This window comes from Cotesia glomerata, linkage group LG10 (genome assembly GCF_020080835.1).
Source record: "Cotesia glomerata isolate CgM1 linkage group LG10, MPM_Cglom_v2.3, whole genome shotgun sequence".
Taxonomy (NCBI): domain Eukaryota; kingdom Metazoa; phylum Arthropoda; class Insecta; order Hymenoptera; family Braconidae; genus Cotesia; species Cotesia glomerata.
In genome coordinates this window covers 12,892,867-12,912,262 of record NC_058167.1, presented here as the reverse complement: position 1 = coordinate 12,912,262, position 19,396 = coordinate 12,892,867, and the positions used below count along the sequence as shown (strand labels likewise).

Genomic DNA, 19,396 nt, shown 5'->3' with positions numbered 1-19,396 from the left:
AACTTGGCTATCGCAAAACACTGGAACAAGACAAAACTTTGGGAAAGAAGCATATTATGTTATATAAAGTCCATTTAGCATTGAAATAACTTAAATAATATTAATGGTCGATGACATTTATTCCATGGAATTGTATTTGCAAATATAAAATACTCATCACGTGGCAATGCTTTGATTTAATATAAAAGAAAAAAAAATATGGATTTATATTTATATTTACATCATGCGAATTATTCACACGAGTCCTGCTAGTTAATCGATATTTCTTATAAATAACTCCAGAAACAACACCTGAAACTTTCGCAGAATAATATAATTTTTTATTAAAGTTTGATAATTTCCCAAAATAGTAATTGCTGCTTCATAAATCTAATTTGAAATGAATAAAAATAATACCAAATTTGATTTGAGTAAACTAAGATATAGATATACACTTCATATGGATTGAATAATTTCAAATTAGATTTCTTAATCATAAGGATTGATATGCTCTTCTCCTATCATCCACTATTGATACCGTTAGTCTTTCCTCAAATAAACGTTTCAAAAATTTAACTATATTATTTCGTGAATCACTATCTAAATGGATTACCAATATTCCATCAGTTTTCCTTCTCGTCTTCACGACATTAATCATCGCTATTATTATAAATACTTATATCGAAATATGAAGCACACTTCCATCCACCTAAATGTAGCCGAGAATATCGATTGACCATAATATGAAACTTCGGATCCACTATGGACCATTCGCTATTGAATTTATACTCTGTATGAAGCCATTCTAACTCTCACCCACACATCCATACATACGTTTGTTATGTGTGTGTGTGCTTGCGCTTATTAACTTGACTATAACATATGATATCTCAGTTTGAAGCTTCTGCAGCAGGTCAGGTTATTATCTTAATAATAATTCATCGTTACAGAGTAACAGTATTCTATACGTGCTACAACAGTGTTATGTTATGAATAACTATGATTAGAGTAATTGGTAAAGAGCAATAACTTTCAGAATATGAGATTTCTGCGTTTTAATGAAAACTTATGTACAGAAGTTAGAGCTTTTGATTTCTTACTTGAATTTTAATGAATTAAATTTTTGAAAAATAAATAATAATAAATTTATGATATATTAAAATATCCTAAATAATAAATTAAATTATGAACTTATAAAAAACATAATTACAATTATTAGTGTTTTATCTAAAACTACTTAAAGATCATTGCCAAAAAATGGTTATAGATCTAGAATAATATATTCATTACTCACAATAAATAAAATAGCAAACTGTGATGATGATAAGTGATAAGTAATGGCTATTGTACTGTCAATATTAATTTAAATAACAAAAAAGTGATACAAGTTTCTCATAAATTTTTTGCATTGCGCATTATAAAAATAAAAGATTCAAGAGTTTTTCAAACCAAAATTTGTTAACCTAGATTATTGTCAATTACAATTACGATAGCAATAATTTGATGATTATTATCGCGTGTTTGAAGGATAAAAATTTTTTGAATAAACAATTATTGTTATTATTGTGCAAAGCAAATAAAATAACAAATGTTGACACAACTTTGTTTACATTGAGCATTATCATCAATGATGTAAATTAAGTGTATGACAATAATGGATAATATAATTATTAGTAACGTCGCTGAAACTTTACAAATATTAAAAAAGTAATGGATACATATAATAATAATTTAAATTTCGACCATGTTGCTAATTACGATATGATAATTCGCGTATAACATAAACTCAATTACAAAATGTACGTAATTACGTGGATCACACTAGATGAAAGATGTACTTAGATCATTTTTGCATTTTATAATTCAAAGGTATATAATTTGAGCTACAATAATTTTTATGATAGTTTATAATGTGATAAATTTGAAATTCTACTAAATTTAGATATTATGTGACGGTACGACCATTACCATTCATTAATTATTTTATTTAGTTCATTATTAATTGTAAATGTTAATATTACTACAAATGAACTATGAGTTGTAAAAAATTATAGACTTTGAATGACTATCATAAAGTTTAGAATTATTGAGTTTAATTCTAACATTAAATATTGAAGTTTGCTAACAGTTAAGTACTTTGAATTCTGAAGTGGAAATATGCTTCTATCTTAATTAATGTAAATGAATTCATCAATAACGAATTTTATAGAAGTAATAATGTAATTTAATTTATTGAATTAGTTGGAGGGCAGAATTTTTTCACAATCAAATCCAATACAAATAAAATATAATACAGAGCATACAAAAAAAAATTCTAAAGCAATTCTGAAGAAAAAATTATTTTAAAAACATTTGTTTTACTAAAAAAGGAAAATAAAATGATAATAATTAAATATGTTTATTAAATTATGATTGAAAAAAATTTTTGCTCAATGATTTTTCAATATTTTTAATCACAATATATATAGTTTGAGTACTTGTGAAATAAATTTTAAAAATAATGTTGCTATGATAAAATCAATTACCAATTATTTAATCGAAAAATTGACTATTACCAAAAACAAATAAAATATTGAGAAGACACAAGGCTCAGGTCAAGACCTTTCCGATAGTACGAAATTTAATTACATAGAAACCTAATCTATAACAAAAATTAGGTTTCCATAAAAAAATGTTACTTACTCTCTTAACTGCACAAATAATAATAAAACAAATCTTAAAATAGAACATTCTTAAAATAAGACTTTATCAACAAATTAATACGCATTAACGTTTAACGTTCTACTTTAACAGCTTCATTTCATCAGGTTATCTTAGTACAAGAGTCGAGGATCCGACCTTTCACTCTTTCTTGTCTCTATTCTCCACTATAACCACAACGCCGACAAAACTATATATAAACATAGACACAGCCACAGACCGATTCAACACTACAAGTAATTCAAGACAAGACCAATTAATTTATTAACTCTCAACAACCCGCATCACGTGTCCATAAAAATCCCAGCATCTTCTTCAACATAACTCCCTAATGTACAATTATAAAATTTCCATTTATTTTCCTAGAGGTCACCAAAGCTATCCTTAAGCTAAAAGCCATTTCTTTTCTCCCTAACATCCTCAATTCCCGCATTAATAAAATAAATAAGAAAGCTTCTACTGAATAAATAACAAAACCAAAATGTTAGATAAAACTAAATTAAAAGTAAAAAGATAAAACTAAAACTAGTACAGAGAAAGAACAAATATTACAATCAAACTCTGAGAACCAATCAATATACTTATTCTTACATTCTCCGACAATTCTCTGGATACCATCTCATTCTGTATATCTCAAGCATGATGAAAGGTTCCAGTTGTATGGCGTCTTTATGTTACTTTTCTGCTTTTTTTTTCCTTATTTTCTTAATTCCAAAGTAAGCCGCCTCTATATATCTATATACCTCCACGTGGAGTGCATCGCGCAGCCTCTTGAAGATCTTGCATCAGACAAAAGTAGTCACGCCCTGATCCTTCTTTTATTTTATTTTCTAAAGTCAACTTTTGACTTTTGATTCTCTATTCTGTTTGATGCTTTTCTTGATAATCTTCTTCTTCTTCTTGTTCTTCGTGTTTATATTTGGCCCACTAGTTTTGGCGCCGCATGAAACTACATGACCGGTAGTTGTCCTTAACTACTAAGTCTTTATCTAAAGATCCATCGATAAGGATTAGTTAGGGTCCAACGAGGATGATTGTTAAACATATAATGTCATCGGATGTAAATGCGATATGTGATCTCCGATCAGTGCGATATAGAGTTCTAGACTTAGCCTGGTTGACAATAGGTATTTAATTTAGTGGTAACCAGAGTGCTGAAGCTGAGGCAGTAGACTAGTAGAGACTGGAGCTTACAGCTGAGTATTGAACATTTAGCATGACCCTTTTGTGCCTTGTCTATTCTCATCTGCTGTTCGTACCGTCTTGTGTGCTGCCTCCTGGCTATTGTAATTCATAGTGCAAGGCCTGGCAATGTTGACTGTTGCATCAGAGACTGGTTGGCCAGGTCCCAGTCTCTAGTCCCCAGCTCCCAGTGCCGTTTATATCTTTAGTTATAATATAGAGTAAGGTGCTTAGTCGTATCATTTATATATAGGTATATATGTACCACATTAATACCACATACTAGGCAACTAAGTCGTCCCAATAACATACCATATAATTACAGTGAAAGCCAACAGAGTATACACGACACGTGTATTCATAAGACCAGAAACACTGAAACAGAGTAAAGTCATCAGGTGGCTTTACCATATATGTGTTCTGTTAATGTATTTAACTCCATTACACTCAACCTTAAGCCCTGGGGATTTACGAGCGTGAATACATTGTTTGTCGAACTCACATTTTATATCACTGATGCTTATTGATTTTTTTTTAGAGTTAAAATTTTAGGAAAAATTACAATTGTCTCGTCGTAATCCAGGACCAGACTTTTAACATCACTTTCATGATTTTACATTTAAAAATTTATGATGTTACATTGTAAAAATGCGTATAAAAATAGCCATTGTACGAATTTTTACGATGTAACATCGTAAACTTTAAAATTATTAGAGCGAAGATATTAAAAGTCTGGTCCTGGATTATGATGTGACAATTTTATAATTTTTTTCTTTCGGAAAAAAAAATTGATCGTCTTATCCTTAATCTTTATCTCCGGGAAAACTAGGTATAGGAGCGTAGTTGAAGCGTTTTCTTTGAAAACTAGTTCTATTTTGTAATCACTTGATTTGTTGTCAGGCTCGCCAATATAACTTCCGGCAAATTTTATTAAATGATGGATAGAATGTGACACTAATTGTTGAGAATTTTAAATTTTTATACTTCCGTGTTTTGGTTTTATTACCTGATAATCTTGGAGATTGAGAACTTATTGAACTCAATTATGAATGATGATTTATTGTTGAAATTATAAATTATTACTTTTAAAACTGGACCATTCGAAGTGTCGAACAAGTGATTTAATACTTGGAAATTTCAGTTTGTATAGTAAAGGATAATTCTTGTAGAGGTCATGTACGCGATATATACAATTGACAATGTAAATTGATGTGATAAGAATAAGTTGGAGATTTCTATAAATGTGAAATTTCGATGGTGTTATTGCTAGAAATTATGGAAGCTTAAATAATTTTTTATTCTTAATTATAAATTATAAAAATAAATTTACTTTCTAATGAACTTAATTTTCGAAAAAAATGATAAGAACTTGATTAATTAAAAATCAAATTTTCTATAAAAAAGTATACATTTTTTTCGTATTTAAAAAACTTCACCCAGAATTTGAGATTAAAACTTTTGCAAATTATTTTAAGCTAATAAAATTTGATGGTAGCATAATTTTCTGAATGTAAGCCAATTATGTTTTACGATATAGATAAAATGATGTGTTAAAGTGTTAATCTATCATAAATTTTCGGTTTTAAGTTTAAATTGAGTTTTTATACTCGTAAGTTTATAAAAGTAAAGAAAAATTTAAGAAAATTCAAATACAAATAATTATAACTTTTAAAGTTTACCACAATTTGGAACTGCTATTGTTTTATTGTTACTAACAGCGAGAATGAAGAAATTAAAAAAATTTTTAAATTACACTTCTTGGAAACTTTTGAAACTAAAATTACACATAATCTAGATGGTTATCTACACGAGAACATTTTAATTTACAATCTCTCTCTTGGTGACAAACTACATGGAATTCAGTTGTCTTCAAAGTCGAATTTTCCTTTTTTTTCCAGTAGTTATGTTACCCTGGAGAGGTATTGTTTTGGTTCCCAAGAAAACCCAGATAACAAATACTTTAAAACTTTTCTCCGTTTTTTACCTCGCATCGGACACTTGCGGATTTATAGAAAAGATCTTTAAATTTTTCTGATTATGTAAATTATTGTCTTTTAAATATTCAAAATTTTTAGAAAATTAATATTCAATTTAATTTTACGTCACTCAAAATAAAAAAAAATATGATTCTTTGTTCACAGCCGTATTGTAGTCTTATAAATTTATTCAGTATTCAAAAAACTTTTTAATTATTATTTTTTATGGTCAGTAAAAAAGTATTGAAGAAACTGAGAAGAAAAAATTCTATTAAAACTGAATGAACTTTTATTTTTTAATTATAAAACTATTTCACAAGTTTACATTATAATTATCGTTTATTTTCTTAAGTATTTTTCATAATAAATAATTAAATAACATCCGTTATATTTTTAAAATTCATTCTCTTTGACTTATAAACTTATAAAAGTTATAATAATATTTTTCTTTACTTATTCATTATTACTTATTTTTTGTATACTTGACAGAAGTAAAAATACTTGAGACAAGAAGAAAGAAGTACAAGCAAACTTGGCTTAATTTAAAATTCCGTCTACAATAAATTTTGAATTGAATTATTGAGTTTGTAAGAGAGTTGTTAAAGTAAATTTAAATATTAATAAACAAAAAAAACATAAAATGGGAGGTAAAGCTTGAAAAATTATGAAGTTAATGAGTCGAGAAAATATAACTGATGTTCTTCATTATTTAATAACTATTCCATAAAAATCCCCGACGCTATAGCATGCGAGCCAGATGGATAATTTATATGAAAACTTGACTAATTTAACGGCGGTACAAAACCATTTATAGAGTAATATAATGTTTTACTCCCTCTGCTATACATATATAAATACTTCTTCAAAGTACTAGTTCGTGCAGATTATTTTATTATTAACTTACTCTGAAACAGATTGACATCTCGAAAGTGAAGAGCTAAGAATAATTTTACAATTATGAATAATTCCAGCTTGATTTTTTTTTAATTTCAATCCGTGAAACTCTTATAGAAATTTTAATTTTTCATTTAAAAATGTTTGAATGTCCATAAAAGACGTTTCTGTCAAAGCTTTGACACATCCCATTCGATAAAATATTAAAAACACGAAATTAAAATTATAAGAATAATAAAATTGTAGGAAAATTTATTATATTTTTAGTCAAATAACTTTTGGATGGAAAATTTACACTTATTTTTTATTAAACATACGTAGTCGCTAATGAAATGAGCTTAAAGTTACATTACTAACTTTTGGTTTGAAAACAATTATTATCCCTCCATTAAAAGTTTGTTGAATTAACAATTAACTTCAAAAATTGACCACTGAAAATTTTATTTCCATTTTGAAAGCTAAATAGTCCTTTTTGAAGCGCAATTGGTTCAGAATCAAATTTATAAAATTTTAGATCGATATTTATAGATAAAGAATTCTTTATTTAGTTAAATTTGAAGGAGTCCATGGAAAACTTGAAATTCCACACAGAAAAAAAAATGTTCTTGAATCAAGAATATAATTTTGAAGAACTTAATCTTCTTGATTTGAGTAAAAAAATTCTTGAACTAATAAATTTTTTCTTGATTTAAGGAAATTTTACTTGATTCAAGAATTTTTCGTCTTGATTCAAAACAATTGCCCTCTTTAAAATTATTTTCTTGGTTCAAGAATTTTTGTCTCAAATCAAGTTAATTTTTTTTTCAGTGCAGATTAAAGACCCGGATATTTTCTGTCATAGATCTTGCTGGATTTTTTAATATTTTTTATATTAGACTGTTTTTAATTATACTTTTTATTATGAATGCTAAAATAAATGAATTGACGCATTCATAAAATTTCAAAGAAAAAAATTCCTTTTTATTGGTAACCCAATTTAGCTTTTTTTTATTGGCACAAAATGATGGACCATCAAAGCCAAAATACATTTCACTTTGGTAATCAATATCTCTACTCATGTATCAATCATGGATCAGAAATTAATAAAAGAGTTATGAATAGCTGAAGCTTACCCATCAAGATATAAAACGCTGTTTCCATTACAAAAACGTTTGCTGATGTGACAAATCGGTGAAAAAAATGTTTTACCATGAAATCCGTTTTTTAATTAAAGTCTATAGAAATTACTGAATAGACAATTAGCGGTAATAACTCATGGTTCACTTTTAAAATATAAATATATAAAATTAAACTTTAAAGTTAACAATCGATTATTCAAAGCAATATTTTTTCCCCTTGTTTACTGTGATTAACTTGAGCTCTATTTATTTCGTGTCCGCTTTGTTTCTATTATATACCTGGTAATGTTTAACAATGAATTTATACGTTCAATGTATCTTGATTCCATCCCGGTTGTTGTGTTTTAACAACAAACACGATCGGATTTAATTTCATTGATAATATCCTTGTGGCCAAAAAAAATATCGACCCCGACTCTTTTGAACTGGTTTACTGCCTACAGCAGCAAGTCAACCGCTTAATGATGATGCAATATTTTTCAACTGATAATCATTCAATTTTCATCACTCAAGATGAATAAAATAGAAATATTTTCACTATCAATTTAAAAGCAATTTTTTTCTAGTTAAAATTTTTAATTTCTTCATTTTGTACTCTGCATAAAATTATTTTAATAAAGTAAAGTTAATTTAATTTGATTAAAAAAATATCAATGAAACTCTGATATGAAAAAGTAACATAACAACAGTAGAAATAACTTTGATCTTTAAATATAAAGAAAAATTTGTAGGAGCAATAATAAAAAAAAAGCTTTTGAAATGTACCAACAGAACAATGTCTTGAAAAATAAAGTCACGGTACACTAAGCCAAGAATTCAGAAGAATGTTGTTCTACAATGCATTTTTATGAACTATCTACACAGAAATACCCTTATATATTGTGTTTCATTTTTTAGCTTCTTTATTGCGCTTTTTGCTTTATATTTCTTCCATCTCAACTCGTTTGTAATATAGATAACAAAAGATAATTAAGTTAACGTAACTTGACTCAACTGTTTTTTTTATTTAATTAATTAACAAACTTTATTTTATTTTGTACTTTTGTTATTCTTAATATCGCGCTCTTTATATTGAAGAAAGAGAAATCTTCACGTAAACGGGTCATAATATTCCCTTAAGAAATGTATACCATCTCGTGATGATTTCTCAGAATTACGTCGGAGATGAATCTTTCAAGTGACCTACTATGTGTACCACTTATATTACGTTATAGTTATGACCTTATCGTTTTTATTAGATTTTTTTACTTTGTTTTTAAACGACGTTTTACATTGTCGTGTTATCTTGAGATTTATAATTCCGTTTGATCATTTAATAACCGAAAATCTATTTCATTAATATTTATCGTTCTATATTTGTTTAATTTGCTTTTTCGAGATATTCCGATTTATTCGTGTGAATAATTTCTAGAGGATACAATTTATTTATTTGTGGATTTTCTTGAATTGAACTGACTTTAACCATTGATCCTATTTATATATTCGAGTTTATATTGGCGATATTGTTTTTAATTTTGATACCCGACCGGATACAAATGAAAGCTGAACTGAAACTTATCAGTAATTTAATATCAGTATTCTCGTATCAAATATCTAATGTAAATATGAAAAGAAGTTACAAAATAAAACTTAAAAATAGTATTTTTAATGATAAATTGCTATTTATTTATTTATAAAGTTATTTATAGATGCAAGAGCTATAAAAAAACAAGAGCTGAATTAATTATTAGGTATGGAGGTAATAGAATTATTCTTTTATTAAAAATTCTTTAACTAACGAACGCACTCACATTTTTCAAATGAAAACTGTAACGCCTGATCTTCAATGATTTTCATGGATAAAAACGCGATCCCGTGAAACTTTTTAGTGCTTTAGAGCTTCTAATTTCAAAAATCAGGTGCGGAGTATTGTAAACTTCCGTAATTAGACTTTCCAAGCAATTAAATCGGTGAAAATTATTCAGAAAAATTATTATATAATTCTGTGGGTCGTAAACTCGACTTGATACCCAACATATAATTTTAGTAACCAAAATAACTGTGAAAGGCTTCAAATGAATAAATTTTATTTCTAATGTTAAATTTAATAACAACCAGTTGGATAAAAAAAACTTTGACTGTCAATTCCCTTAGCCTTGCGTTCCACCGGACACTAATTACTATCCACGGGAAAAACTGCTACTTGCTAGTAGAAAATAAAAACAATGAGATTTTTACCATCAATAACAAGAATCGTTTACGCCCATGATTATTAATAATTAATAAAATACAGTAGGAATTGAGGACAGTATGTGCTTGATAACTTTTTCACTTTTATTTAGTTGATTAATTTGGCCCGTCAAGGTTCCAAGTTATTGATCACATGGTAGTCAATATAATCAAATCAATATCAATATATACACCATCAAATAACTAATACAATTAGCTATTATTCTTTCAATATCCTTTTTCGGCATCTTAGCCGCTGACATTTGTGTTTAGTTAAGGAAAAGTTCAAAGTCAACTATATGTATGTCGCTAACAAATATCAAGTGCCAAATATTGTCCTCAGTTCCCACAATATTATACCGTTTTTATAAATCAGAATTTAACTATTCGAAGAATTATAATTCTAACTAATAGGTTACTTGTTCAATTACAATATAACTTTAATCCGTAATTTCCTCTTTTATTTTAGTTAAAACTAATTATTTTCATTAAAATTTATCTCTCATACTTTTCTAAATTTTATTTAAATAATATATAAACATTCAATTAACTACCAAGGCTTTAATAATAGCCGTAATTTCTCCAATTAATATTTACTCATGCATTTACCTTTTTCGTTTCCAATAAATATTCATAAATTCTCTTCTCAATTCATCTCTCCCCCTAGATAAAAAATATATGAAACAAAATATCAGGCGTCTATTAGATTGAATCAATAAGCCGTCAGAAATAAATAAATTGTCAAGAAAAAAAAATCCAAAGCAAACCAAAAAAGTAAATTTCATAAAAAATTGTTTAAACGACTATCGATAAAATCAATCAACGAATTTTCATCCCAGTAATTTAATTGTCTCAATTTATCCAGTGGGACAAATCCCCAGCCGCCTAAAATATCTAGTGTCCTCTCATTTCTCATTTTAAAATAAATGAATAAACAGATACCAAAAAAAAAAAAAAAAAAAAAAACAACAAATATATTCCGGTTTAATTTTTCAATACATATTGAACTTAATTCTAAAATAAATATTTTTTTACCGACTGACTGACTGACTGATTGATTGATAGTACGAATTGAATACATCAAATCCTAGAAACCAAAAGGCTACACTTGAAATTTTTTATTTATTATCCAAAAAAGTTTGAGTCAAAAATTTTAATATACTTAATCTATTCTTCTAGTAGAATTAAATACACTACAAGAAAAAGAATTTGTCACCAAATAACTTGTAAGAAATAATTGTTGATTTTCTTTTGAATTGTTTTTTTTTTATATTTCTTTTAATAAAGAAAAATGTTTCAAATTTCCAAAAATTTACATGTTTGTAACAAGAAGACTCTTTTTTCTCAGAAATTTTTTCTTTTAGTGCAATTTATTATATATTTAACAACATATAGGTAAAATTATAAAAGAACACAAAATTTCTACACTGTTAAAAAAATAAATTTGACTCAAGAACCAAAATCTTGAACCAGGAATACCATTTTGAAGAAAATAATTTTCTTGAGACAAGAAAAATTTACTTAAATCAAGAATAATTTCTTGACTCAATAATTTATTCTTTTGACTCAAGAAAATCATTTTCTTCAAAATAGTATTCTTGGCTCTTGATTCAAGTTAATTTTTTTGGTTCCACGACAAAATCTCCTCGGAAAAAATCTCCCCGACAAAATACGCTTAAAAATCTCGTTGTGCCCTTTTATCATGGTTTTTGTGTATATTTACACGAAAAAGACCATCACAACTGTCAGGAATAATAATATTATAATTTAAAATTAGATTTTAGAGGGGAGATTTTGTCGTGTCACCAATTTTTTTATCAGTGTAAGAATTACTATTTTATGAACCTAGTTCATCCCCAGAAACAAAAAAATTTTCGGTAACTTCCGCTATAAGACCAAATTTAATGATTAAGTTTCAAAAAAGTCTAAGAACGTCACAAAAATAAACTTCCAATAAATTTTAGTAAAAAAAGTATTTAACAGTAACACTATTGTATATAACAAAAGACTAAATAGCATTAATAGTTCTAATGCAGGATATCGAAGTCCAAGCCCGTAGAAGCTAAGAGATAGTTACGTAGAAGCGATTGAGAGAATTCAAAGTGTTGGATAAGAAGTCGTTTGACCGATAGACATGACTGTAATACTCAACACTATCGTCAAGAATCCTTGGAGAGTTTGAGTTTGATATACTTGAATAGATCCAGTACGGGTACTAGCACAAGTACGAAAGAGTGGAGGTTCTTATACAACCCTCACATCACTCCTGTCCTCTGTTCTTGCTCTCATCTGAGTGTCTCAGTATTGTCTACGTCTACATACAGTCACATAAAGGTAAAAGTAGCGCCCTAGACCCGAGTCTGAATCCAACAGACAAATAGAAGAATCAGGGATGCTGAAGGATCAGGAGCATGATAGAGAGAACCAGCGCGCGTGATAATAGATCGTTTGATCTGGTTCTCTCCACACAGAAGCGTCAACACCATCATCCTCCTATAGACACAGATACAGATATGTGTAATACATGTAATGTCTCCTTCCGAGACTATATATAAGCCAGGTTCGCACGCGGCGGCTTACAGCTTTCGCGGCTTCCATCGCACGACCATCCACGTCGATACGCTTGATCGTTTACATCATTTTAATGAAAAATAAAAAAAAGTATCTTTTTCTCTGTTCGCCTACATAAATGTAGATTGCAATTGTGATTTATTATTGTTTAAATATTTTTTGAAATGATAACAGATAAAATGAAGAATATTTTATTACTTTACGTGTGTTATTATTTTATATTTTGTGCCACGGCAATTGGGTACGGTTCTGATGATTACGACCATTTTCCAGCGAAATCATGCAACCAAACTGAATTCAAGTGCAAGAGCGGCAAGTGTATACCCGGAAATTGGCAGTGTGACAACGAACATGACTGCTATGATGGCTCTGACGAGGATCCTGCTGTTTGCCGTAAGTTTTTAATTTTTTTGTCTGCTTTTATATTTTTAACTTGGTAATAAGGACTTTAGTTGGCAAGTATTTACGGAAATTTAATTAAAAATTCTTTGCTATAATTACTATTTAGTTTTTTAGGTTGATAAGCTGGGCTTTTGTTGGAAGTTTTAGAAAATTTATTTTTCTTACTAAAAGTTGTTAAAATTACAAGTTTTTTTTTTAATGTTAACTTGATATTTGTCGATTTATAATTTAGTGATAAAGAAAATAATTTTTTAATAATTAAAATTGATAATACTGAAGTTTAAAAAAATTAAATATATTTTTTTAATTTTATTAAAAGAATGAATTAAGAAAAAAATAGCTCAAAAAATGCTCATGTAGAAAACTTAGTAAATTGCAAACGTAAAATTTCAAAATTTGAATTTGTGAACTTACACCAATTTTATTAAATTTAATTTAATAAAAATTAAATAAAATGATAAATTTAAATATAAATAAAGAATTTCAAAATAATAAAATAAATTTTAAAAAGCTTATAAAAAAATTTTAGTTTGTATACATATTTTTGATCAAATTATTCTTCAAAATTTTTCAATTTTTTTTTTATGGTCACTAAATCTTGTAAAAATTTACTACTAGTCTATTTTGAAAAAAAATCTTTTAATCAAAAAAATTATTTTGAATAGATTGATTATCTTAAATTTAGGAAAAAACTATTGAATTAATAAAAAGTATTTGATCTAAATGAATTTTACTTGACACAAAAATTTTTCTTTTGAATGAAATTAATTTTTTTTACTCGTGAAAAAATTTACTAAAAAGTCTCAAAAATTACTAGATATAGATATTCAATAACTTCAGCCAGAAAGAAAGATGATTTTTAATTAATTACAATATCAATAATTAATTAGCCAAATATTGATACAAACATACGTAGAAAATGGATTAATGAAATTACATGAATTCTCAAGCTCAAATTTATAAAAGCAGTATTTTTGAATGTAGGATGTAGATTTATAAAATAGATAAAACGTCAGTATGAATGTACGTAGAAAGGTATCCATTTGCATAGAATACGAAAGCAGGAAGTAGCCGGGTTAATGATAACAAGGGCCAATCGAGATCTTTTATACCAAAGTGCAACCAAAGCTATATATTTTCGTCTACATGTGTATCGCAAAGCTAAAAAATCAAAGATAACTATGTACATATTTATACATATATCTACGTCTACAAACTCCAGTACACAAGATAAATTCAATTATAACACGCACTCGCATTTATCATCAAGCTGCACACGAGCACTTAACATTTTATATAATTTATTAAAAATTCAATATGTCAAGAGCGTATACAAAAAATTTATATATCTCTCTGGATATTTCAAAACCCATATATGATATACATGCAGTATTAATTCAAAGTTTGCGCACAATGGCAAGCCCGAGACTCAGAGATAGTAAAATTATTTAGCTTATTCAGCAGCTACCATTGAATATATACCATAAATATATTATCTCCTCTATTTTCATAAATACATTTCTTTTTATATTTATTTTGCTGACATTAAGCATTAATTTATCTTATCACTACACGCGCCTTTTGAATTTTTTTTTGTAAATTCTCGAATTTTTTTAATTTTAATTACAATCAAAAAATTATTAATTGTTTTCAAGAAAGCGTTTGTGATTATAATCACTATAAATAGATTTAACAATTGTGTTTTAATATTCGAGTTTAAAGGCAATATTTACTTTATCAGATTGAATTCTTTGGATCGCTTTATTAAAAGTTTGCTCAATGAAACTTTTTTAAGTAAATATTAATAGAAAAAATGGAAACGCTTTTTAATATAATGCTCAAACAATAATAATAATATTTACTTTTATTATTGTGAAAGAAGTTATCATTTGCAAATAATTATTTATTCAACTACGCGTTAACTGACCAGAAAATTATTTATGAGTTTTAACTAAATAATCTTTGTGTTTATTTTAAAGAAGGACAATTGTATCAAATAATTAATTTTTGCTTATACTAAAAACTTTAAATAAATAAATTGCGCGATTTTTTTTTAATTTACTACGGCTATAAAAAATATAAAATTTTTTATGATGCGTTCTGTAACTTTTTTTTTTAATTTAACTTTTTGAACAGTGAATTTTTTTTTAATTAACAAAAAATAAAAATGTATTTTTAATTAAAAATTTTACCGATGTTATTGAAACAATGTTGAGATTTAAAAAAAATAATAATTTATTATTTTTTGTCAAAATAAATTTTTAAATCAATAATTATTAGAGTTTAATTTTTATTATATTCATACTTATTATAATTAACAACAATTGATAAACAATTTTAAGGATTAGCAAATGTATTATCAATTATCACTTATCATTAAATATTTATTTATAATTTTTGTCTCGTCAGTTTTTTGGGCGACTATTAAATTTTGGAGAAATAAGAAAAATTGAATCAATATTTACGAAAAATAATTAAAATAAATTTAATATCAAGCTATAAATAAATATAAGCCAGCAAAATTTTCCTTAGTAAAAATTTTATCAGAAAAATGAAACGGGTCATTTGTTTTTGCGTTCACTTGAAAACAGATTGAGATCATAGTTCCACTCTAATTATTAGTTTGATTACGCGCTGTAGTGATGATGCAATGAAAATCAGCGTATCTGTTAAATTTATTTAAGTTATCAGTGCGCACATGGTTAATACTGCAAATAATTAATAATTCAAGTTTCAATTAGTACCCCGACTCCTAAATCGTGATAACCAATAATGTAACTACAATTATCGTCGATAATTAGTAAATTAGTATAGTAACTATTATTTTATTAGATAAGTAAAATACACTTGTACTTAAAATTTAATTTAGATTAAATTACATGTTTGCTAATTAATTAATTACTTATTGTGTGTGGTAAAATTTAAACCAAAGGGCTGAAACCATGCAGTAGGGAAACAGAATTTCAATGTAGTCCAGGTGAATGCATCGTTAAATTCTGGATTTGTGATCACCAAAATGATTGTCAAAATGGAGCAGATGAGATAAATTGTCACAGTAAGTTTATCGATCGATACCGAAGCATCCGACGATAATAACATAGTTCTGCGTCAGAGACAAGAGAATAAATTACACTATGTTTGTATAATATATTACGTTTTGGAAATCTTAATCTGAGAGAGTAGAAAATATTTTTTTATTCCTTTTCTTATATTTTAGATTTACGATCCGCTACGGAACAGATCATGGAAACTTCCATTTTTATAACCATTTATTTCATTTTTTTCAGGAGATAAATTATTTAATCAAATAATAATAATCATTTTGGAACTGCATGTAAAAAAATGTTGAGAAAAATTCAAACATAACCAGAACTATTGATCCAAAGTTAATTCCGTTTCACACATTATTTAAATATTCAAACATTCATAAAAGCTATTTAAGTGACCATGAAACTTTAAAACTCAAGAGTATAATTACAATATTATTTTATGGACTTCAGCCATATATGCTCCAGTTAATAACACACCTGAGCTATCATTATTGACCTTTTCATTTTTTTCAAATAATCAATTATAAATTTTTTTACTTTTCGTAATTCATAGCCATAACTACAAGATATGCGTACAACTTATTTTATAATAAATTTATCGGTATTAATAACCAATAATTAATGGCGATAAAATTCTTTTACGGAAAAAGTTGTACAATATTAGCAACTGATACTAATTCTGGATATTAATAGTTTGAATACTGAAAACCGAATTAATTCTCTTACTGCAAACTAGTATACAATGCATTTTACATGACATTCCATCTACGATATATTATATATTATATACTTGAGGATACGTCAATATCATACACATCAATACTGCCATAATCTACAAATCCTATTATGATTTTGTAACATGACTATTTTATTCTTGCTTTTGTTATAAAGTCGGAAATTAAAGTTTGAGAAGTTATATATTTGAAATTGAACCAAAAATTGTGAATATTTTATTCTGTTTGGTTATAAATGCTGGAAATTATTATTGATAATAATATGTTTATAATTAAATTTAGTTTTTTGATTATCGTTTTGAATAAATAAGTAAATTATAAAATAAACTAGTCAAAATTTCAAAATTAAAAATATCAAACTCGAGAACTTTTTTTTTAATTTCAGAAAATTTTAATTGATTTAATATTTATTAAAAAATTATATTTTTGATCTTTTTCAAAATATTTTATCATTTTTCTAATTTTGAACTTGAAAATTTTCAATTTAAATTTCAAAATATAAATACCAAAAATAAAAATTAACTCATCTAAAAAAATCTTGAACCAAAAAACTTATTTTTAAAACTTTAACTTTGCAAAAAAATTCTTAAATTAAAAAATTTTTTCTATTGAATCAAATTGATTTTTTTATCAGTACACAGAACAAAAATTTATTTTATTTTCTAAAAGTAACTATAATTACAAAAAATCACCCGTTTTAAATTTAATTTAAATTTAAGACCTTTAAAAATGTTTTCAATTAAACATAATTGGATCTCCAAAAGTTAGAATTTGTATCAACCATACTAATGAACCTAAATATCATTTTACATAATATCTCCGTCAATTACCCAAATTTTGAGCATTATTGTTCTATAACAACCAAAATGAAAATAAATATCTCGTTATTAAAATTTTTCTCAACATTAAGAATAATTGGTATCAAATTTCTACATATAATTTGAAAATAATTAAGCAATATCAAGTATCATTATTAAAATATAATTACACACCCTATCACATATAACAGTGAAAATAATAATATCACCATTAATTTGGGCATTTTAGATACCAAAAATTGTACAGTGGACCAGTTCACATGCCGTTCAGGCAACGGTGAATGTGTGGCACTGGCTTGGATGTGCGACGATAACCCAGACTGCTCAGATGGTTCTGACGAGGCTGACTGCAGTAAGCTGCTTAATATGCACCATCCACTGTTAATGCCTTGCGTTATACTATATCCTATAATTATAATAACAATTATAATTATAATCATAATATAATACTAGTCACTTAATATCTGTAGATTCAATTCTCCTTAACAAGCATCTTCGCTTTGATAATCTCGTCTAACATTCTCAACTCTGACTCCATTCATTAATTTCTTCATTTATATAAATAAAGCTTGCCTTTTGTATAATTTACTGCAACACGTATACTTATCGCTTTACTCTCCATGCAGATAGAAGGATTTGTTTATATTTAATAAGCTTTATTAACTGTTAATGAATGATTTTTTAACATCATAGGATTTAATAAATATTTATTAACAGTTAACATATATTTATTAACAATTAATAAGTAATTTATTAAGTACAATTCATTAATTGTTAATAAATATTTGTTAACTGTTAACAAATATTTATTTAAAATAAAAAGCAAAAATAGCCATTTTCTTGACACTTTTTAAAACTCTATAGCTGGAATTTATGATAATATTTAAATTCACTAAATAAATTCACGTTATTAATATTTAAAAATATAAAAGATAATTATGAGCTGTAAAAGAATTTGGTATTTTACAATAAATTCTATTATAATGTAATATAATTAATGCAAATAATTTATAAAGATGATTTTTGTTTATAAACAATCTTCATATATGACATTGCAAGTGAAACAAATTCTCAACAAAATATTTATCAACTGTTAATAATTAGTTGTTAACTAATAATAAATACTTATTAACTATTAATAAATGTGTCCTCTCAAATAAATATTTATTGAATGTTAAAAAATATTTATTAAAATTTAATAAATTAAATAATTGTCTTCAAATAAATTAAATTATTAATAGTGAATAAATTCTCCTATCAATGTATGCATATACATTTATTATGTAGAAAAGTACATAGATAGTGGCTAGTATGTACACATATGAACCCTTATGTTCAAGGATAGAACTATCGATCTTTAATACTCAACAATTCATAGTATGTATGTGGTATACAGTGTATAGTATTACTTCGACGTCTCCTGTTTGGTTTATATCGTGAATTTCCACTCTCAAGGATACACGAAAGCACACTCAACAAATATTCATTACCACTTTGTACTTCTCTGGCCATTTATTGACTATATGCATGAGCTTTTAACTATCATGATCCTCTACTTTATGTTAAATTGATTACTTAATATAAATATTGGGATTAGGCAAGTTTATCTTTCCATTCACTTGAGGGTAAATTTCGGTCAAAACTTTAAAAGGCCGCTAGCTTATTTTCAATATAATATGCTTTTCAATTTGGCTGCAGTGGAGCACTTATCAGCTATGTTATGCTAGTTGTCCATTTCTTCTTTTCAATAAGTATTCCATATCA

General features: G+C 26.4%; 1 protein-coding gene across 5 annotated transcripts in view; it reads left to right on the top strand.

Moving 5' to 3' along the window:
• LOC123273139 (low-density lipoprotein receptor-like) overlaps positions 1–19,396 on the top strand; it is a 48,457-nt gene that overhangs the window by 17,602 nt on the left and 11,459 nt on the right. For 2 of the 5 annotated variants that reach the window (XM_044740378.1, XM_044740376.1), the window contains exons 3-4: positions 12,902–13,021; positions 17,862–17,984. In XM_044740378.1, the coding sequence (XP_044596313.1) occupies positions 12,902–13,021; positions 17,862–17,984 (243 nt within the window). Of the gene's footprint in view, positions 1–12,901; positions 13,022–15,962; positions 16,086–17,861; positions 17,985–19,396 lie in introns of all 5 variants that reach the window. The other 3 variants (XM_044740380.1, XM_044740377.1, XM_044740379.1) reach the window with 3 other exon arrangements.